Genomic DNA, 22,551 nt, shown 5'->3' with positions numbered 1-22,551 from the left:
AGGCATATAAATGTAATGTTTTTATACAATATATACATATGTATGTATATTATATATATAGCATTTATCTATATGTCTAAAATAAATTATGTTTAATATAATAAAGTTATATGTAATACACAAATGGGCATTAGTTATATATGTCTTTTTAATTCAGTTCTTTGCGCAACTTTTCGTGCTTTTTCAGTTAGTAATTTATTTTTACATATGCATATACTGGTATGTATGTATGTGTACATATATTTTTGAGAACATTGTTTAGTACCCATGAGTTGCTATAGGTAGTATATGATAGCATATGGAATAAGCACGCTTTTGTATATAGTTTTGTATAGTGCCAATCAAAATAATTAATGTAAGATTGGCTAGCCTTGTTCATAGAAATTCAATTGAGGCATAAATTAAAGTCACATAATTTTTTTCTGTTTTGTACGTTCCATTGAAGCGAGTAGCATGTGATTGTTATGTTACTTAGGAAAATATTCCTCATCGGTGAGGATTTCGAACTCAATTTTGTACTGCTGTTGACACTTTACGCGCTAGAGCAATTAAGCTATGGTGTAATTGTAATCGCTACTAAAACACTGCTAACACACCGATTATGTAAATATGTAACTCAACTGTAAGCTAATTTATCAATAATCAATATGTGCGAGTATAAATAATACAGATTAAGATTCCTCGCAGTCATCTTCGCTCCTTTGCACAAACCAGCGATGATCGCGAGCCTCCAGAATGGTCCAAATTATTAATGGTGTGCAACCCAAAATCATGCAGGATCCCATGCAGTAAAAGCAAATCTCGTAGTCGCCAGTAACGTCGCGTAGTAGACCTGCCAGTGGCGGCACCGATATCGCTCCAATGCTCTGAAACATTCGTACTAAGCCGTAGCTGGAACTGATGCGGTCTGTTCCGAAGATATCAGCCAACAGCACAGGCATTAGGACGTACCAGCTCCCCAGACACAAGCCATAGACTGCAGCAGAGAGGCCAAGCCAAACCAAGGTGCTGGCAAAAGGGATGGTGAGCACGGCCAGACCAGCGCCAAATATGCTGTGGAAGAAGCGGTTAGGGAAGCGCAGACGGAATCTTAGAGAATGACGTACCACAGGGTGAAGGTCTTCTTTCGATCAAAAAGCTGCAGGTCAGAGAGCCAACCAAGACCCAGGCGGCCACACAAATCTAGCACTGCGCTGATGGCTACCAAGTAACCAGCTTCACTTTTGTTATAGCCTGGGGGATTTAGAGGTAAATTCGTTGTAGCCTCCCAATCTGGGGAGTTTATGGACATTTACTAACCAATGGAAATGGTGTGAGCGGGCAGATAATACAGCATATAGGGACAACCCACGGACATGAGGGTGACCGATAGACACATTAGGATGAAACTGGGGTCCTGCAGCAAGCTTATATCCAGATACATCTCAATGCGTTCGCAGCAGGTGCGTGGCTGTTCGTCCCCATCGTCGTCGTCATCATTATCGTTGCTGTCGTCATCGAATACGTCAACGCTATAGGTTGCGTTTGACTCAGCCAGCTGCCCATCTAATATATGTCCGTGTGTCTGCTTCAGCTCGCTAAGATTACTTACAGGTGTTGGGATTTCCATGCTTTTGCTCAGGCCCCGTGTAACTATGCTTGGGGGCGACAGCGGTTTCTCGAGATGCGCCTGAATTTTCGAGATGATTTCATCATTGGCAAATACGTTCCGACGACGACGACTGCCGCGATTGGAGTCAGTGCCCGAATGCTTGCGATAGACCCAAGTGGAATCAGTGCTCAGATCCTCCACAGAATGCAGGAGTCCCGAGCTCCGCACTTTCTTCATAGGCTTGATAAAGGTGGTCTCGCCTATTATATCTTTGACTTCGTCATCGCTCTCCTGTGCTGATTTGTCTTGAGCATCTTGAACGAACAAGGATTGCATACAGATTGAATAATTGCTTTGAATGGCAAAATGGGGACACTTACCTGGCTGCAATTGATTCTTTTCATTATAGTAGTCATTTAATTGATTTTTCTTTTCAAGAAACAAATGCTCGATGAACTTGTTATTCAAATCTGTTGGGAGCTCGCATGCATCCAAATAGGTTGAGGAGGTCAGCATTACAGGATTGGGCAAGTCATTCAAAGGCTTCGTAGCATCATCCGGTTGGCTATGGGTATACTCGCTAATGGGTCTGTAAAGTGTGGCAGAAACGCAGACATGCAACATGCACCCGCCAAGTATAAGAATGGTGCCATGGAAGCCCCAGTTTTCTGCCAGATGTTTGATCAAAATGGGTAAAATGAAGCTACCGGCGGCAGTGCCCGACACACATATCCCGTTGGCAAGAGCGCGATGCTTGTCAAAGTACTGGGAGACTATGACAATCCCGGGAGTGGTAGATAGACCACCGCCAATTCCTAAGATGGACGAAACGGATTTAAGTGACTGTTGATTTAATTGTTAAACTTACCCGTCAGTATGCCGAAGGTGAAGAGCAGGTGTAGCAGATTGGTGGCAAAGTAGCTGAGAATCATGCCTAGGGCACAGAAAATACCGCCCACAAAGACGACGGAGCGGCAAGAAAAGCGTTGGCACAGTGCACTCGAGAGTGGGGCCAAAACTAAACAAAGTGCCGATAATATGGCCGGTATCCAGGAGGCTACCGTAGCGGTTGAACTGGGAAATGTTTCCATGATTTCCACATAGAGCACGCCATATGATTTGACCAAGCCGGCAACCCAGAATTGCACAGAAAAAGCGCCAAAGACAATAAACCATCCATAGCCGCCGTCTGGTGGCTCTGCAATCTCTGAGCCACTGCGCGTTGTGGTCGCCGATGAATCTTTGGCTGACTCTTTGCGTCGTTGCAGCGTCCTCTTGGCAGCATTAGAGCGCTTTGAGCTTTTGCCAAGTGCCGAGCACGGGGGCAACTTTCGACTGCTACGTAACTCATGCGATTTCTCTATTAGCGGACGAGCCGTAATGCTAGAGACGGTCAACAGGTTCTCATTGTCGTCCTCTTCGATTTCAGAGATCTGGTGTTCCAGGAAGCTGGAATGGAGGGTGCGTGGACCGCAGGGTGTGTCAATGGAAAGCGTGATAGGACGACGCGGCTGCGGCGAGTTCTGCACATTGGCCATCCCCTCAAAGGCTCCGCTTCCACCCAACGTATGTACATCAAGCTGGGCCAGCGACATTGGAACCGGCGCTGGCGGCGCCGAGACCACGGAAAACAAGGAGCCACTTGACTGCTGGCATTCGTTAAGCAGCGAAGGCTCCGCTGGCTGGGAGCGACTGGCGGGCTGTGCCTGTGGCGTTGTTGGTGTCGCTGCCGTTGTAGTGAGAATGAGCCCTCCCGACTCGTACTGGACTCGACTAATTGGGTCCGGTTCACTCGCACAGTAAACCGATGCCCGTGAATCCTGCAATGAAAATGCAAACAAGCGCCTACATTAAAAGGCCATTCATTCAATTTCGTTGATAAACTACCTCCGTCCTAAAGGAAGCAACAATTTAAAACTGATTTTGTCAAACTAAACTAATGCGCAGCCGGCACGCAATCCATGCCACGGCCCTGTGGCCCTCTAATATATGCAGCGAGTGAATTTAATTGAGTTACCTCTGTTACCATCGAGGCTAGCTAGGCTCCTCTCTCATAACATGGGGATCGTTTTGTTACATACATACTTTTGTAGTAATTACACCACGTTTTTGTTGTTCCTGTTATAAACAGTTTTTATAAAATGCACTTGTTTGTTAAATCGATGCAATAACGCTGTATACTTGTACGAGTGTGTCGTTGTTGTTTGACTGCATGCTGTGTGGGTTGCATGACGTCAGGGAATTTTCCATTGTACATTCGTCTCCGGCTCAATGTTTGAATAGAAATTGCTAGTTTACATTTCAGGGCCAAGTTCAAAGGGATTTGACTGTTTGTTTGAATGCACGTGTACAACCCTACACGGTTTTTTGGTAAACTAAGTAGTATATGCATTACTATCAGATAAGCATAGTCAATTATTATAAAAAGTAACAGGCAGAAGAAGGTGTGGCGCCCCCCACACAGTATACACATACAAACTTGTATATTCTTGATTGGTATGACAAGATGAGTTGATTTAGATCTCAGAAACGTTCGTCTGCATGAACGCAAGTACCTCAGCAACTATAGGAGTTACAGTAACCAAATTGTGTATCTATATTCCCCTAAGACCTGTGCAGATCAAGTTTATGTTTTTTTTTCTAATACACCCCCATTCCCCTGCTATTAGAGATTTTGAACATGCGTTATTCTTAGAAATAGAATAACCCTGCTCTTGAACTTTCTGAAATCCTTTCGGCAACGCAGCCAACATGACAAAGACTGTGGAAGACTTTTATGGAAAAAAGCACTTGCTCTGCGCAGTGCACACTTTCTGGCAAAAAATGCATAAATGGATATGCGTGATACTTTTGTTTAATAATTTAATGTTAATAAATATGACTGAAATGAAGTAAAAACAGCACCATTGTTAAATTTGATATATGTATGTTTTAATTGTTTAATAAGCATAACTATACTTAAACGAATATATTGAAAACTATGTTTAATGAATAATGTACGGATGTATGCATATGTATGTATGTATACAGGGTGCGCCATCTTATATGTCGGTATGCAAACATTGAATATCCTTGAAAATAAACAACCGATATTCAAGTATGAGTTATTTTTATTTAATTTGGTTCTGTGCAATTTCTTGAACTGAGGTTTTTAACACCAGTCTACTCAAGTCAATCGGTTCACTAATGACAATATCTACATACCGACATAAAAGATGGCGCACCCTGTATGTAAGCATGTATATGTTATACACATAATTGCTTAACTATGAACACCCATTTGTAGGAAAATTATTTATTAATTATTCCTTCTATTTTATACATTAAAATAAGTGGAGAAGCTAAAGTCGACTGACCGGACTTTGAAATACGCTGTACATATGTGTAGAATAATTATAGAAATTTAATTTTTTCTTTAGAAAATTGAAAAAAAGCAAGTAAATTGTAATATTACCAAAAAAAATGTTCGATCTGTTATACTTACCTCAACTCAAACTTACGTAAAGTGAGTAAAGTATAACTACACATTTACATAGGAATTGCTCCTTTATAATTGACAATTGATTAAAATTTAATTAAATAATTAAATTTTTGTTTAATTAATTTTTAAAATTTCAAAAGTAAATTTTATTTTTGTTGTGGGAGTTAGAACAGGCTTTTTCACTGTCGGGCTTGCTCGACTGTAGCGTTCTCCCTTGTTTTAAATTAATTTTGTAATTTTGGGTATTTTAAAGTTGACCTCAGTCGACACTAGGATTCCTTTCTTGTTTTATTTTTTTTAGAGCTGATTTGTTTTTTTTTTAATTTACATTTGAAATGTTAACATTTTTATTAAATCGAACGCCATTACTAAATAACTAGCTCCCGGCATCACGTCAATATAGCAATTTCCATTGACGGCCATGAAAAATACTTTTGCCTGCTTCGAATTAGGGCAATAAACATGCAAGCGCCAGTGGCGGGCGACAGTGTGCTTGCCCAGGGCGGGCCTCGGCTTTAGGCCAACAGTCCGCCCCAACGACCTTGCCGAATGTCAGAGCTGAAGCGTTTTAGCGTATCCAGTCTTGTTGCACAATTATTGCGCACATCCCACTAGCAAAAAATGTTTTGGCATCAGCAGTTGGGCAAACAATACAGTGCCAAGGCGTGCCATTTGCTGTCAGCATTAATACGGCTTAAATTGTCAGGAAATTGTACACAATGTACACAATGCTTGCGGACTTGGCTGATAGACGTGGGCCTTACACATTTTCAATTTCAGCAAGTTACAACATAACTTGTTGACATATGCGTCAGTATGGAGTCGCTGCATTTCGTGGCTTTGACAGGATATCTTAATTATCATAATTATGCACACAGCGAGGTCTTCCTTCGATTTTAAACTTCTTTTTTATATCCCTTCCCAAAGCGTAAAAGGGTATACTTGTTTAGTGCGAATGTATGTAACACACAGAAGGAGGCGTAGTACAAGTAGACCCCACAAAGTATTTTTGATCTGTATGACAAGACTAGTTGATATAACTGTATCCGTCTGTTCGTTCATTCATCTTTGAATCTCTGAATGTTAGGATCTCAGAAAGTATTACTTGGTATCTCATAAGGTCGAAAAAGTACGAGGTTCTTTTTTTTTATGATGCACAATAACGACCCAAATGTGTTCTTTTAAAACTGTTAATGATCATATGTCCTTATTTGTTGATAATTTCAAAAATTATTTAATTATTATTATTACTAATTAATAAAATGTTTTTATATTCGTTTTGATTTTTTGTTGAAGTGGGTACAGGGTATACAAATACAGGGCATTCTCAGCTTCAGCTTTCCAATCTTTTTTCTTTGTATTTAGTATGTCAAAATAAGACTGTCGATATTGCAATTAATAATTAACAAGTATGAGAAGGACAGAATTAAGGGAAAGTTGAAAACGTACAGAAGAGAACGGACTGATCTTTGAATAATCCCGAAGCATGAAGAACAGTAAATCGCATTCACAAATCATTGAAGCATATATTTTCGAGAAATATAGTATTTCACACAAATATAGAATTTTATGATTGCCACAAACAATTGATTACAAATTGAATAAGAGAATTCTTTATTAATTCACAAACTAGTATACCCTTGTACATATTATGCACAGGGCATGAAAATAAACAAACATAATAAAATAATTGGTAGGTGACAGCAACTAGCATAGGGTCATTAACGAATGCTTTTGAATTTGACTGAAGTCAAGTCAATTGCCGAATTATTTGTTGCCTCTATTTTGATAGCGCGCATGCTCACCAAATCGGACTGCCTGTCTTCTCAAACCCAAACTACCTCAACAATTTGGCAGATACTTGTACAACCATCCGCACACACATTCCGGGCAGCATAAAGGAATCGAATGCGTTTCTTGACCTCAGTTATCACAAAATTTGGCTGATAAAATGTTGGAGAAATCTTACCTGTAAACGGCATTCACGTTGTAATGATGACATCGTCGTTTACTAAACGTAAAACGCTTTTGATGCTTCTCTTGTTGTTCGCGCTGTTGTTCTTGTTGCTTGGGGCGATTTTGAAAGCCTAAATGCATTGGTTTGACTCTAGTTGCAAACAGCGAATGCAAAAATTAGGCAATTTACGCGGGCCTAAAGTAGCTTGGCCCCAAAGTGATCTTAGGTTGCTGTTTCTTGGTTGCACGCGACGTATACGCTATGCGCGTTTCGCTTTGAACTTATAAGTTGAAAGTTTTTGGCACAATCGACTGGGTGGTGCTCTGTTTGCCTGTGTGTAGCTGTCCGTGTGTACTCGGCTGAGGTTCCCCTGAGCGTAACTTGGTTTGGTTTATGGCGCCATTTTATGCCGTGGCTTTTGTTGACTCAATCAAAAATGCTTTGTGTTCAACAGATGTTGCAACAGCAGTTACTTCCTTTTCCTGTTCCTGTTCCGCTCGATCGCACAAGCTGGTTACACATACACACACACACATTTAGGGCCACAGCCGCAAAGTTTTCTTTGTGTGCGTGCACGAGTGTGTTAGAGAGTGTGCAACAACAAAATGCGTTTTGTAAAATTTCTGCTACAAATCGATAGAAAAATGTTGCAATTCACTTTTCCAATAGGTATTCGGTAAATCAGTTTTTATTGACGCGTATTGTATTATTTAGCTGTCTCCTTGTTGTAAAATTAGTTGCAAATCAGCAAAAGCGTGCAATCTAATGCATTGTACGATTATAACTGCTGCAGGGCAAGAAATATTCGACAATTTAGAAAAAATTAGAAGTTCCCGTAGGTGATGCTCGCAGCTAATATCGATGCAAATAATGCGAGTAAGCCTTTATATTTATACTTTTTGTTTAAATGCCAGCCAATGGCTTTGTAATTGATTATAATGCCCGGTTCGCTAATGCGTCACACAAAGTTTAACTGTAAACTGGCAGCGTCTTCGTCCTTTGGTCGCCTTTGAAGCCAACGCGGGCTTAAACTCACCACGTCAAGGTGTGTTGAAAAGCCCTGCAGTTGGGCAGCAAGAGCGAGAGCACGACTGGCAGAGAAATAGAGTACAATAAGTTTTCTCAACTCATCTTTTGTTCTTTGTTTTGCTAGGCATTTTTAGCACGCTCTTTTCATTTACACAGCTCTTGAGGGCAGTCGCGTTCGTGAGTGTAAGGCTGTTGATTCTTTATGCATAAATAAAGGAAACGCTGGAGGCCAGTTCGCCCAACTTAAAATACCCTTTACTCGAAAAAAGTTTGATATTCAGTAATTTTACAATGAAAGTACACATATCCCTCGCTTACGTCGTGTTAAGCGAAATCGCGTTAAACGAGCCATGTACTTCCATACAAAATGAGGGGTTACGTTCCGAGACTTCGAAAAATGCATACAGCAACTTTTTAGTGTTTAAATTTATTAGTTTCAAAAACATAAAAAGGTTTATTCAAAATAAAATTCATATATTGGCATTTATAGCAGCTTTAGTAATTAATATGTTTTATATGGTGGCTCCCCTTGCGTGGCAACAAAATCTATAATTATCGACTGTTTAGTGGCTCTTAAAGCTTCATAGCAGCTCTCCTTATATGGTTTATTTTCTTTGCATCCATGGAGAAACTGCAATTTGTATAAATTACTTTATACCATTTTATTTCATTCAACGGTTAAACCATTTCAATTATCACAAGAATTTTAATATTATTACATATGTGCGCGTCTGAAGAAATAAAGTTTTGCTCACCTTAGCAACTATTTATGTATGGAGTCCATACTATGGACATACGAGAATGCACTCATTCTTACTCTGATGGTGTAGAAAGTGGGACTTCCCTTTTTCTACACACATCTCATGTGTGGTGATACATACTATACCCAAAGGTACTCATGCAATAATCGACAAAATAAAAAAATCGATTTTATCAATCGCGTTAGAACGAGGTATTTCACCGCGTTAAAATAGAAAAGGTAGCACTTTTGTAATCGCGTTAGACCGAGTTAGCATTAAAAGAGTTAGCGTTAAGCGAGGGCTAGGTGTAATTAAATGAACAATATACATAATTAAATGTCGAACAGTTAAAGAATGATGTGGTCTCTTTAGAAATGAAGCTAAGGTGCTTACCATAATTATAAGACAATTTGAAAATTTGACTTTCAGCCCTCACCATGCCTGTGTCCTATGTATTTTGAGAAAAATTAGTATACTTGTAGGACATTGGCTTAGCGAACAACCAAGTCATTCCTTATTTGCGATAAGCTTGGGAAAGTACAGCTAGTTTAACTAAGAAAGCTCACATTTTTGGCTATCTGCAACTGTATCATAATGATAAGACACATATTAAAAAGTGCAGCGTATGTAAACAGTTCAGCAAAATTTTGGTGGTTTACATTAAAAACGAATAAAATAAGATATTATTACATAATGGTGCGCTCAAAACTTTTAACCAGCCAAGAAGAAGGCTTAATTATGGCGTATAACAAATCCGGATGGAATAATAGCTAAATTTCAACGGAAATTGAGCGAAGTCGCTCTGTAATCGACAACTTCTTGAAAGATCCAGAAAAATATGGAGTTTAGCGAAGCTCTGGAAGGAAGGCAAATAATAAATAAAGCGAACAATTCGACCTTCTCGTGTTCCCAGCTGCCTTTTGCAACAAAAATGTGTCCCGTATGATCGTTTGGCGAACTTTAAAAAGTTCAGAACACATTGTAGGGAGTGTGTTTAAAAAGGTTCCACAGCTACTCTCGCGTCACAAAGTGGCGCGTCTCGTTTTTGCTCAAAATAACGTGACAACATCCTGCCGTGATTTGAGGAAGGAACCCCAATTTTGTTCAAAGAGAAACTTTGGTGGCGGATCGATTCGCAATTTACAAGCTCCAAAATGAATAGCACAGGATACATACGAGTTCTGGAGAGCAGCCTGTTTCAATTTTTGCTGGAAAACAGAGAGAAATCCTAAATTTTCATGGATGATAATGCAAGAATTCATACCAGTCGCCAAGCTATGGGATTTTTGCAGGACTGTTTCATTGAGGTAATGGACTGGCTAGCGCGTTCCCCGGATCTTAATCCCATAGAAAATATTTGGGGGATATTAGCACGAAGACAAAAAATATAACAACGTTTTGGACCTCGATTTTAAATGAGTGGAATCGACTAGAGCCATTTTTACTTAAAACGCTCATCAATTCCATGAATAAAAGAGTTTTTGAGCTTGGAAAGGCCCAAGGTGGTCAAATTAATTATTAAACATTGTAACTTTCATATCCTTAAGTAAACAATTAATAAATTTTTGTGCTTTGAGCAAAAAATACTAAGATGTCTTATCATTATGATACAGTTGCAGATAGGCAAAAATGTGAGCTTTCTTAGTCAAACTAGCTGTACTTTCCCAAGCTCATCGCAAATAAGAAATGACTCGCAAAGCCAATACCCTATATATACCTATATTATTTTTATTTTTCTCAAAATACGTAGGACAAATGCATGGCGAGGGCTGCAAGTTAAATTTTCAAAGAGTCTTATAATTATGGTAAGCACCTTAGTAAACACTATTGTACCTACACATTTCTCTAATACTTGTACTTGTGATATAGTTCTTTTTTTTTTAAGTTTATAATCTTTCTTTAAGATCTGTCCTAGGTCGGGCAATTATTAAATTTCATAAAATTTGTTGTTTTCGCAATCTGTTTCGGCAGTGCGACCGCTAACTTATCACAATTTAAACAAGAGAGAACGCTACAGTCGAGCAAGCCCGACAGTGTAATACCCTGTACCCAGGTAAACTTCCGTCACTGAGTTATTTGCGCCCATAGCAGCAGCAAAAAGAGGAAGAAGAGCGAACTTGTTGCTGCAGTTTGGGTGGGATTGTACTGGCGAGAATTTGTTTTGTTAATAACTTTTCTTAGAATTGACCGAATTGAAATTTTAAAATTTTAAACAACAGTAGATAATTATATACAAATTAGGTGTGCAAAGTTTGGTTTAGGTAGCATTTGAAATGTGTACCCTATTGACGAAATTCTGTAGCGGGGGAAGGGGGGAAAATTAAAAAAATAAAAATAAACTCGTCCTTTCTCGGACCTAGGAGAATCTGGATGCCAACTTTGGTTATTCTAGCTTTTATAGTTTCCGAGATCCTTGCGTTCATCCAGGCGGACAGACGGACGGACGGACATGTCTAGATCGATTTCTCTCGTCATGCTGATTCAGAATATATATACTTTATGGGGTCGGAGATGCTTCCTTCTACATGTTACATACTTTGCACAAACCTAATATACCCTTTTTACCCTACGGGTACAGGGTATAAAAATTGAGACTGATAGTTGGGCTGAAGATTGTCAATGCTAAGCGTGACCAATACTCTGTTTAATTCAATTCAGCCACTCCATCTAAACAAGATTGGGCGGAAATAAAAAGGATAGGGGTTGGGAAAAGTTGACTTTCAATTGGTGCTTACGTAGATGTAATGTAATGTCTCAGACTCAATCCTAAAAGTAAGTCCAACGCTATTGGCGTAGACGAGATACATTCCAAATTAAGTATTTCAGTTGCTGCTCCCTAATGTTCTGAAATACCTGTATGTCCCCCACATATTAAATACAGTTCCACATGTATGCAGATAATGTCCACATGTATGTGAATAGTCCTTTATGTAGAATTAATGAATGTGTTAGTGCCTGCAATGCCGATACATGGATTGGAAGTTACCCCGAAAAAGTCTAAAGTGAATGCTGATTCCACCAGGTTGCACAGTGTCTGCGGAAACTTGCCGTTACAAATTAACAAAGGCGTAGGCAGGGCAAATAAAATTTTGCCATATAAAGTCGACCACACGTTCATTATTAAGACGCATTATTTCGCCTCAAAAAGGAACTGAGTTGGATTTGTTGAAGTTTTTTCATTGATCATATGCATAAGTTATTTTTTAAATGCATCGTGCATTATTTAATCTAAATTTTAATTTTTTGGCTCCCCCCTTTGGTAAAAGCTGCCTACGCCCTTGCAAATTAAGGCCACATCGTCCACGTATGCAATGACAACATGACCTTCCGACTTCATAGTGCGTAGCAGCTGATTGACTGTCAGCAACCACAGAAGAGGAGAGAGAACCCCGCACTGTGGAGTGCCTCTGCTGACAAACTTGCAGAGGGCAGTATGTTATAGAAGGCGCCCGCTATGTGGAGAAAGGCAACCAATAAGTTGATAAATAGAATGATTTGATAGAAAGTGAGTTTTCTATTTCTGAGAGCGTTGAAGTTAGGCCGGGACAATGCCGCCCGGACCGGTTAATTTATAGGGCTCAAAATTTCGTATAGCCCAAGAAATTCGTCTCTCGTTTCCTATGCTGTAGGTTGGGGGAGAAGTCTGCACTGCTGCTATCAGATCAGCCTGGGAAATGGACGTTATTGATGTTATCTGAAATTTTTTCAAATGTTTGGAAAACATATTAGAAGGCCCCGAATTATGAGAATTTATATGATTATGTTCTAAGATTAGAATATATTAGAAATTCTGTTATACCATTCGAAATCGCTTCGTAGAAACAGATGGAATGACAACTATATTTGTATGTATTTTATAGGTTTCAATTGTTGGCTTATTGTTTAATTTAAATTTTGCCTTATCAGTTCATCCGAAAACCTATGTAGATCTTAGGGACTATTAGACCTAGAGTCACCAAATATTGTACCAAGGTATGTAATCAAAAAGTTTTCGTTGTGTGTGTTTTTTTACAACTGTTTTTATTGTAAATTTATAAATTTATTCTACACATACATACATTGGTACACTTGTTTAATAAATAATTGAAGTATAAATTAGTAAGTGGTGTACACCGCCCGAAACTCAAAAGGCTTTGTTTTATTTTTCCAAGCCGACATTCCTGTATTTATAATTTGCTTCCAATAATTATTAAGGCTACCAAAGCACTCGATGCAAACGAGCACTCTTGCTCATTTTTTACATATATGTATGTAGATTAAAAAACAATTGCTTATCCCCTCAAACTGCGCCTGCCGTTGTACTTGCTGCGAAACTTTCGGTATGATTTCTGTCCCGTACAGGTGGTGGTGGAATTCTGGTTTTTATATTGTATAGCTCGATCACAATCGCTATGAATACAAAGTTCACGACTAAAAACTATATATTAGAATGTGAAATGACATTAAAGTGACACGCCTTACCTGCAGCAATTAGAAGACTAGTATTAAATTGCATAAATATATCAATGACAAATGTGAATACGACGATACCCGCAACTATGAAAACTATATAGGGGATGAATAAATGGACTCGTTTCTGTTGGTTATTGAAAAAGTAAAACTGGACATTCAGAATGGTTTCGTGCTCACCATTAGGACACCAAGGAGAAGCAATAGCGACGCAAAGGTATAAATTATTGCCACGATTCCCAAGCATATATCCACGATCAGCATCCATTCTTTTTCATTTGAGAACGCTAATATTACCACAGTGGAGGTGCCTACTGTCATTGATATGCAAGCTATGAATATAGTGAAGTATGGGAACAGTTTCTTAAAGCTTGCGTAACAGTTTTTTATGCTGGGCATAGTTTCATAGTGAATTTGACAGATTTAGCAAAGTGTGAGGCCTTCATATGCATGTCGAAGTCGGCTCCTGATACCGAACACATCCGTTAGCATTTTCAAATTGGTAGGCACCAGTGGCATTTCTGATGGTCTCTGATTGGAAAGATATATGGACATACATATGTATGTAGATTGTCATTTCATTTATTGCACAAAACAATATTTACACCAAACAGTGCGCTGTCATTCAACGAGTGATTCGTTTCTAAGTAAGATGTACAGCTCCAGCACTACAGTAACAGAGATAAATTGGAAAACTGCGAACTAATTATTAGTTGAATTCAAGTAATTTAGTGCCATTAGGGGGTACATACGTGCGGATACTAATAGACTTGGAATAACCGGCCAAATTTGGAGGAGAGCGTTAAAATATATGAGGAAGCCTACAACAACGAGTGTCATCCAAGGAATTAGCAATCCGGTACGCTTCTGGAATGAAATACAAAATGGATAGCTATTTAAAACCTAAGGTTTTACAGTGCTTACGGTTAAGGCGCCAACAACTATCAAGAGGGAAGTAATTACATAGGCTATGGAAAATATCAAGAAAATTATATCAAGAACGAGCCAAAGAATATGATGATATTTTGTTAAAAAAAATATGTAGTATATAATATAAATACTTGGTGGAATCGATAGGATTCCAATAGCCACGGTCCAGCATTGTAATAGTCTTGGATACTTTAAAATGAATGTGTCAATTCTGGGCATAGTTTTACTTTCAGATTGACAAATTTAGCAAAGAGGAAAATTTTGTTCAAAGTAATCAAATTCAAACCGTATGTTTTGTTATTCGCTGAAAACAAGGTGGCAGATTAGCGCTTCCAAATTTTGAGTTAGGCTGGCAGCACCATTGTAAGCGAACGTTCACAATAGAAAACAGCTGTTGTTGATGTCCAATGTTCACATGAAAACAATTCAAACAATTTAATCCTGGCTGCAGTCAACATGCGTTCAGTTTTTGTATAATGTTGGTGAAATTGAACGCAAAGCCCGTTAGCAGCTTTAACATCAGCAGCCGAAACTGAAACAGTATGGATCCCGTGGTATTCTTTGTAGTGCTCACGTCGTTGTATGCCGCAATATACTTTTTTGATCGTTTTTTTAAGGTGTGTGATCATTTCACATATTGCAATTAATGGCCAATGGAATTAAATAACACTTGCATTCTTTTTGCAGAGCTGCATGCACTATCCCTATGATGCCTTTTTGCGCAACACTGGACTGACGGTAAATTTCATGAGTCTGCATTGGCACACGAGCGCTTTTAATCGCATGCTTTTGCGGTGGGGATCCGCCGGGAACAGTTGCACACGAAATTTTCTAGTCAAAAGCTTTAATGTGGGCATGCTACTTGCCTTCTTGTTGCTACCTATTGGCATCATATTGTTGATTATAACTATATTTGGTGGGGCCCAAGGCGGCAGCAATGTAATGGCAACGTCGGCTACTACATCTCCTGGGCAACTTGAAATATTACTGCCCGGTGTCAATTTACCACTGCAAGAGATTGGATACTACATAGCCACTCTAGTCATGTGCACTGTATTGCATGAGCTTGGTCATGCGCTGGCCGCCGTGTTAGAGGACGTTCCAGTTACTGGATTCGGTTTTAAGGTACGTTTAAAGTGCTGGTACGGGATGGTGATGAAATTTCTCATTGGCTTTAATCTGTTCTGCAGCTCTATTATTGTATACCATTGGCATATACGGAGCTTTCGCATGATCATCTAAATGGACTACGCTGGTTTCGCAAGCTAAGAATTCTTTGTGCAGGCATATGGCACAACTTTCTGTTTGCCGGCTTCTGCTATTTGCTTATATCCACTATGGGTATGACCATGTCACCGCTCTTTATCTACAACCAACACGTTATTGTGACGGAGATAACACCGAAGTCGCCTCTGCGGACTAAACAACCAACTGAACGTGGACTTCAACTGCAAGATGTGATCACGCAGCTTAACGATTGTCCTGTGACAAGTGAAGACAGCTGGTACGCCTGCCTAAATAATGCATTGCGTGTGCGTTTGGGCTACTGTGTGAGCTCTGATTTCATACGAATGAATGACGAGAGCATTGACATATCGCATCACGGCGCCGATGGCACACTGCAGTGCTGCAATGAACTGAATCCGAATGTTAGCTGCTTTGAATACGTTGAGGATCTTACGGCAGATGCGCCACTGGAGATACCGCAGCATGTTTGTCTGCACGTGCGGCGAACTTTGGAAGATGCGACGGACTACTGCACTGTGGGTATGTGTGGACAGGGCTTTTGCCTGCGTCCCCTAATGCGCAACACTACGACAATACTGACCTTCAAGCGCCAAAATCTGTTGCAAAAAGCACTGCCGCCGGTCATATACGTGGGACATCCGCGCGATGTGCTTCACACTGTTGTCGTCTCCGGTTTTGTACCGCGATATCAACATGTGAGCTCCGCCTGGCCGGATACTATTGCGTTACTCCTCAAATACAATGTGGTCTTTAGCATTGGCCTGGCGCTCGTCAATGCAATACCCGTTTTTGGTTTTGATGGTGCTCACATCACTAGCACCGTAATTCACAGCTTTCTCATTGGACGCGTGGAGCAGCATGCGAAGCGGGATCTTATTTCGCTGATCATTACCAGCGTAGGCTCGCTACTCTTTGCGTTAGCGCTGCTCAAAGTCGCGCTGGGCATGTTGCGACCACTTTTAGCGTAAGCTTCTTCAACAGCACAAATGCTATAAACCATAGTTAACATGTACCAATTCACCAAGACGCTAGACTGCTATTACACAAGCTCACATATAAAGACAACGATTTGTAGCACCTTAAAGGTTTTATAGCTTTGGACACGGAAATGTGTTAGTTTTTAATATTTATTTGTAATGGTTGTAATGCATCGTTTGTCAGGCTCAAATAAACAGGCATTTTCCTTATTTGCCCTTATTTTTCACCACGCCACTCAGCTCCAGACTCGTTTGTAGCTCGCCAAGGCTCCGTCGACCATGCTGCAACAGCATTTTTATAGCCACTTCGTCGGTTTGTCCTCGATTATTTTGAAAGTCATGACGGGCCCAGGAGCGCAACTCCCACTGACTACCCTTGTCCGGCACTTGACGTATGGTGCGAAGAATATCACGGTAAAGCTTTAACACCTCCTGTCGCAGCATAAACTGGAAGTAATTTTAGAGTAGGTGGTTTTTTTTTCGATTGGTTATATCTACCTGTTTTATATTGAGAGTTGTCTTGGGTATTTTCGACATGTTAACATTTCAGTTTTGTTGTTTATACAATTTGTATTATTCTTAAACGTTTTGTATTAAGTGGCAACGCTACCTCTACAGCTGACAAGCAGCTGGTCATTGGGCGCGCTCTTTCGCTATTTAATTGAGCTCCAGCAACTTATTTTTGGAATTTTAATACCAATATTTAAAGATATAGATCATAGAATTTTGTAACCGCACTTAAAAAAAAAATAGTGAGAGGGATTTTGGGTGGACACTGACCGTCAATCAACGATTTACGTGCAAATTGGGCAGGGTCATTGCCCCCCCTACTACAATTTTTGCCGTACAAAGTCGACCATACGTTTAAATTCCTTTGCAAACTTATTGCAAATTGCACCACATCTATTATATTCTTGATGTCCGTTGGTCAATGAAGGGGCCGGAGAGTTACATTTCATTCGGCTTGGTGCTATGCATTTGTACATCTCCTGGAAATTAAGGTTGTTATGTTAAGAACTTTGTTAACGTTGTCGGAATTTGCTTTGGTTAAGTTGTAAGTTGCCGCAATGGGCATATCTGAAAACGCAATACGTTCTTCTGGTATATAATTATTTGTAGTAAGTGTTTTGGTTCTAAAATGGGGATGGGATCTATGACAAATCAAGAATGGGGTGCTGTAGGCGATGACAGCCAATATTTCAAATTGAAATGGACATAAGCTCTCGTCACGTAGCGTATCGCGTTTGTTCACTTTCTATCAAAAGAGATATCCTACAAATCTGCAGTTGCAATGGAATCAGCACCCTCCTTACTTTCCGGACCTAGCCTCATCTGACTTATTTTTATTCCCTTAGCTCAAAGTTCCATTTAGGGTACAGAAAATATCCTGAAAGGAGGCTAAAACCTTTGTGAACAACAATTTTCACGAGTAGGACTGCGAAAACTTTTTGTGTGTCGAGTTAGGAGGAAATGTTTAAAAAAATATTTAAAAAACAAAATGTTTTCAAAATTGTTTTATCGTTGTCAGGGTAGTAACTCACGTATGTACATATTTTGCGTTGCGTTTGCTATATAGATAATTGGTTTTAGAGATGTGCGTAAAAAATGCACTTTTATAAACCAAACTTTCATCAAACATAATTTATTTTATACAATACTACAATACAAATTATAAAACCGCCATCAGGAATACATTAAATATACATTTCTGTCATAAATTCGACGCAAAATTGGAAACAATAATTTATTTACACACATTTAATATACTTGTATATATTCCGAAATGGATATAAAAACTTCAAAGGCTATATAGTACCGTATAATAATAATTCCACTCTACAACTATTGAAGATATGATAAATTGTGTCATACTACAATGGACAGTGTTTTGTATCCTATATTCACGGTGATAAAATTAGAATTTTGTAACAATACAGCGATTTCTGTGACTCAATTTCTCACTAGTAGTACGTTATTCCAATAAAATCTAACATATAATCTTGGTTGTACAAGACATTCCTATAGCAGCTATTTTATATATATGTATCTTACTAATTGTCATATGGTTATAGATAATGGTGAGGCATTACCAGAATTAATAGAAAAATCAAGTGGAAATGCTAGTGTCGGGTGCTCCGATTTTGAAATATTCCGACCCCTATGTATATAATTATATGAATTTAACAAGTAAAAAAGCTAAAGTCGGGTGTCCCGACTTTGAAATACTCTGTACATATGTTTACAATAATTATAGAAAATAAAAAAATTAAGAAAATAAAAAAAAAACTCACTCGAACTCACGTAAAGGGTTTATAATTGCACTAGAGCTGGGGAAACATCGATGTTTACCAACATCGATGTTTCGATTTTTTTGGGGGAAGAACATCGATGTATCGATGCATCGAAATTCCACTAACAAATTTTCAAACAAAAATTAATATACAACATAGGGCACTTCGTTTTGATTTGTCTTATTTATAAAGGTACAAAAGGGTTTAAAACAAACGATATTTTTATAACTTCAAATAATAAACTAAAAACAAGAGAAAGTATAACATAAAAAATTATAGTTAATGACTAATTTCAGATAAAACAACAAAACAATATTTTCATAAATTGAAAGAATACAAGTATAACAAAATGAAAAGCATAACATAAAAAATATAATTCATGACTAATTATTTGAGATCCACTCATTTTTGTTAATATAAATGAGCATGTCTACATTCTTTGATTTAAGCGAACTCCTTTTTTCGCTAACTATAAGTCCAGCTTTGCTGAACATGCGCTCACTTTCAGTGGACGTTGCAGGAACGCAGAGGTACTTGCATATACATGCCTTAAGGGACTTATCATTATACTCTGTACATGAAATGTACAGAAGTATATTTTGAGATCTGTAAATAAAATGCTTCGTATTTTTTGTCTATAAACGACAAAATAGAGCTTGAGGTCGTTGGTAGTTCTTCAATTGGTGGTATTGCCACATGTTTGATACACTTTACCACATTTAAGGCATTTAGCAGACTTGCCATCCTTAGACTTAAAGAAGAAATTCCACACAGTTGACTTTCCATATTTTGCCCGTTTATTAGGACCACCTTCCTCAAGTTCCTTATCCATTTCAGTTGAGTTTGCATTACATAGAACAACATATTAATATATGTACAAATAATGAAAATACACATACACAAATAAGACTGCAGCTGCAAGATAAAAATTACCTTTGCTATTAGATTCTTTTAAAAACTTCTCCATTTCCAAGCACTGCCAACACCAATATCCATCTATAATATTAGTAATTTGTTCTGTATTATATTAGGGGATTTATTAAAAAAATGCAAATTTTAGCTTTTACTTACCTAGCTTTTCCCGCGATTTTTTTTCAAGTAGTAAAAAACATCGAAAATCGGAAATAAAACATCGATGTTTGGAAAAAATTGCAAAACATCGATGTATCGATTTTACATCGATGTTTCGCACAGCACTAAATTGCACATTTACATAGCAATTGCGTCTGTGTGAGTGTATCGGCCTATGCGCATCTATTCGTGTCTGTGTAAGCATTTTCGCAGTCAACCAAACAGCAACATCAACAACAGCCGCGGGCAGCGCTTGAGCAGCGCTGCAGCAGCAAATATATTTATAGCTATAACTTCTTGTTAAATCGGTCTATCATAGTGAAACTTGGCATACGGATAATACATACATACATACATACATACAACTAACTAACTTCTAACTAACTAACACATAATAACTAATTTTAGTTCGAAATTCCAAGAATTACGGGAGTTACGATTTGCGGGGTAGAGGGGGAGGGAGGGAAATTCCAAAATATACATTTTCTGCGTATTCACATAAGGCATCTGGGACTAAATTTTGGCGTTCCAAGGTCTTATAGTCTCCGAGATATAGGCGATTATACGAATGGAAAATCGGGAAAACCCCCATAGGGGGGAAGTGGGGGGGAAAATCAAAAAAATAAAACAAACTCGTATAGAATACACACATAACGCATCTTTGTGCAAAATTTGGTGTCTCTATCTCTTATAGTCTCTGAGATCCAGGTGTTCATACGGACGGACAGACGGACAGACTGACAGACGGACAGACAGGGCTAGATCGACTCGTCCTGTCATGCTGATCAAGAATATATATACTTTGTGGGGTCTGCCACGCCTCCTTCTGCCTGTTACATTTTTCAGCTCCCGCAAACCTAATATACTATTGTACATTTCATGTACGGAGTATAAAAAGGCGAAATTTTTATGAATTTTGAATTCTTTTGCGAATGTTTTTTATTCATCAAAATTCATTTTGTCCCCTTCAGAGTAAATCTCCTCAGGTATAATGCACTTATGCCAGTACTTCTTCTAATCCTGCATAAATTTTCCACACTTCCTTGTAGTATTCCTTATTTACCGTACGACCTGTTGGCAAAAACTCATGGTGCAAACGCAGTGTAATCGAAGGAAACCCCTTTCCTTTTGAACACACCACGAATATACTTTATGGGGTCTACCACGATTTGGCTGCCCCTTCTTGTTACACGAACAAACAATTTTTTAATAAAAGAAAACATCCCGTCATTTTGTCATGAAAATTTGTTGCCCTGCACGGCTTCTTAGGCCGCCCAATGTGTTAATAATAGAGTTGGTTACCATTTGGGTCATCCAGATTAAACATATAGTCGCTTAATATGATATTTCACCACTCAGCCTGCCAATATTTTAAAGCTCAATCGTGTCAACCTATATCTGGGTAGTAACTCGGGCTTAAACAGTTTTTCTTTTACTCCAGTACGCCACGAACTTCAACATCAAGTTTGTTAGAAGAGAATCTTTCTCTATTTGATTCTGTTATGTGCGCATATAACTCAGTGCCCCCGGCACTTGCTCGACTTTTGTTACTTATTCTATATACATATGTATTAATTGTCTTAGAAGATGTACCAACTTATATATCACCAAAAAAGTGGTCGAAATAAAAGGGGCGTATAGTATGAAAGCATGTAGTTTTGTCATTTCTATTTTGGCGTCGGTGCAAGTGCACTGCAATCTTGTGCAGGAAAATATAAATACATTGTACATATGTTCATATTAATGCGAGATACGACACGCTTATTTGATATAGTATTTATTGTTTGTTATAAGGGTGGATCTTAGGCACTGATATGCACAGTCTAAAGTCATTTTTCGATTACGAAACCATTTCAACAACAATTTAAATTTTCATGATAGCCGTCACCACAACACAAGACACATTCGGAAAGTATATACATACATACACACATATATTTTTGTCAGCACTACTTGTTGGCTGTGGGTCGGTGGGCGTAATTCTATCTAGCTGCTGTTAAAATTAAACTAAATGCATTGTATTAAATGCCACAGACATAAAGTATTAATCTGTATAAATGGGCTGCATCAAAATTAAATAAAATGTTTTGTACTAAATGCATCTGTGATTGATGCAGCAGCTGCTTTGTAACTTTGCGATCATTACGCTGTGCCATTCAAACGAAGACACCACAATTTAGTTTATATCTTTATATCTTGGCAAATAAAGAAAATACAAAACACATTTCACTTTGCCGATGAAAAACCAAGAAGTACGAGTAAGCAGCCCTGGGTATGTGAGTGTGATTAGGTCTGCTTTCTGAATGGTCTGGCACTTGCCACCTGCCACTAAGGGCGACTGGTACTTTAGTTTAGAATACTGCCAGGCATACCATTATTAGCCACGGCGGCTTTCAGTGGTGCTAGATGAAGATGGTACGACAATAGCCAGCTGTTTTTTGTAATTATATCGGCACCTTCAGTTACGAGAGTATGGAACAGGCGGACTTAGGATTATTGAATCACAATCAAAAGTTTGAATTCCTGCTAATGTTTTGACTACATATTGTAGAAAATAGTTATCATCAAACTTCATAAGGAGATTCTATAAGGGAGTTTAATATAGTGTGGAAATTATTTTATGAATACATTAAAAAAAAGCCTGCAAGATGTACTTGTATTCTAGAGAAACAAGCCAAGGCTACTTAAGATTATTCCCGTTACCGCTTTTCATGCCATTAGTTTGATTATCTTTGTGATGACTGTGTCGATACATACATATACTTACATAGTTACTTCAGATAGTAT

The 22,551-nt window shown here is 38.6% G+C and overlaps 3 protein-coding genes and 1 long non-coding RNA gene across 6 annotated transcripts; 1 reads left to right on the top strand and 3 right to left on the bottom strand.

Annotated features, from left to right (window-relative positions):
- Window positions 1-295: 295 nt before the first annotated feature.
- LOC115624737 lies at window positions 296-7,715 on the bottom strand. Its single transcript, XM_030519562.1, has 6 exons — window positions 7,042-7,715; window positions 2,460-3,411; window positions 1,972-2,406; window positions 1,300-1,905; window positions 1,107-1,233; window positions 296-1,053 (listed from the first exon to the last, which is right to left on the bottom strand). Exons 1-6 carry the CDS (start codon window positions 7,072-7,074, stop codon window positions 672-674), a joined length of 2,535 nt encoding a protein of 844 aa, XP_030375422.1. The 5' UTR covers window positions 7,075-7,715; the 3' UTR covers window positions 296-671.
- Window positions 7,716-12,807: 5,092 nt separating this feature from the next.
- LOC115624839 lies at window positions 12,808-14,357 on the bottom strand. 3 transcript variants are annotated; one of them, XR_003995497.1, is made up of 7 exons: window positions 14,309-14,357; window positions 14,172-14,215; window positions 14,000-14,114; window positions 13,853-13,942; window positions 13,428-13,778; window positions 13,260-13,374; window positions 12,808-13,208 (listed from the first exon to the last, which is right to left on the bottom strand). It is a non-coding gene; the product is annotated as an uncharacterized LOC115624839 (long non-coding RNA). The 3 variants fall into 3 exon arrangements; XR_003995495.1 differs by having other exon boundaries at window positions 14,172-14,357; XR_003995496.1 differs by having other exon boundaries at window positions 14,000-14,111; window positions 14,172-14,357.
- A 233-nt stretch (window positions 14,358-14,590) lies between these two features.
- On the top strand, window positions 14,591-16,612 carry LOC115624668 (membrane-bound transcription factor site-2 protease). The gene is made up of 3 exons (XM_030519461.1): window positions 14,591-14,794; window positions 14,865-15,302; window positions 15,368-16,612. The coding sequence occupies exons 1-3, from the start codon at window positions 14,720-14,722 to the stop codon at window positions 16,391-16,393; spliced, it is 1,539 nt and encodes a 512-aa protein (XP_030375321.1). The 5' UTR covers window positions 14,591-14,719; the 3' UTR covers window positions 16,394-16,612.
- On the bottom strand, window positions 16,494-16,984 carry LOC115624669 (LYR motif-containing protein 2). Its single transcript, XM_030519462.1, has 2 exons — window positions 16,901-16,984; window positions 16,494-16,849 (listed from the first exon to the last, which is right to left on the bottom strand). The coding sequence occupies exons 1-2, from the start codon at window positions 16,937-16,939 to the stop codon at window positions 16,610-16,612; spliced, it is 279 nt and encodes a 92-aa protein (XP_030375322.1). The 5' UTR covers window positions 16,940-16,984; the 3' UTR covers window positions 16,494-16,609.
- Window positions 16,985-22,551: the final 5,567 nt, after the last annotated feature.

Source organism: Scaptodrosophila lebanonensis, unplaced genomic scaffold (genome assembly GCF_003285725.1).
Source record: "Scaptodrosophila lebanonensis strain 11010-0011.00,11010-0021.00 unplaced genomic scaffold, SlebRS2 tig00000061-arrow-pilon, whole genome shotgun sequence".
Taxonomy (NCBI): domain Eukaryota; kingdom Metazoa; phylum Arthropoda; class Insecta; order Diptera; family Drosophilidae; genus Scaptodrosophila; species Scaptodrosophila lebanonensis.
The sequence above is the reverse complement of the archived record's forward strand: the minus strand, read 5'-3'. Positions and strand labels throughout refer to the sequence as shown.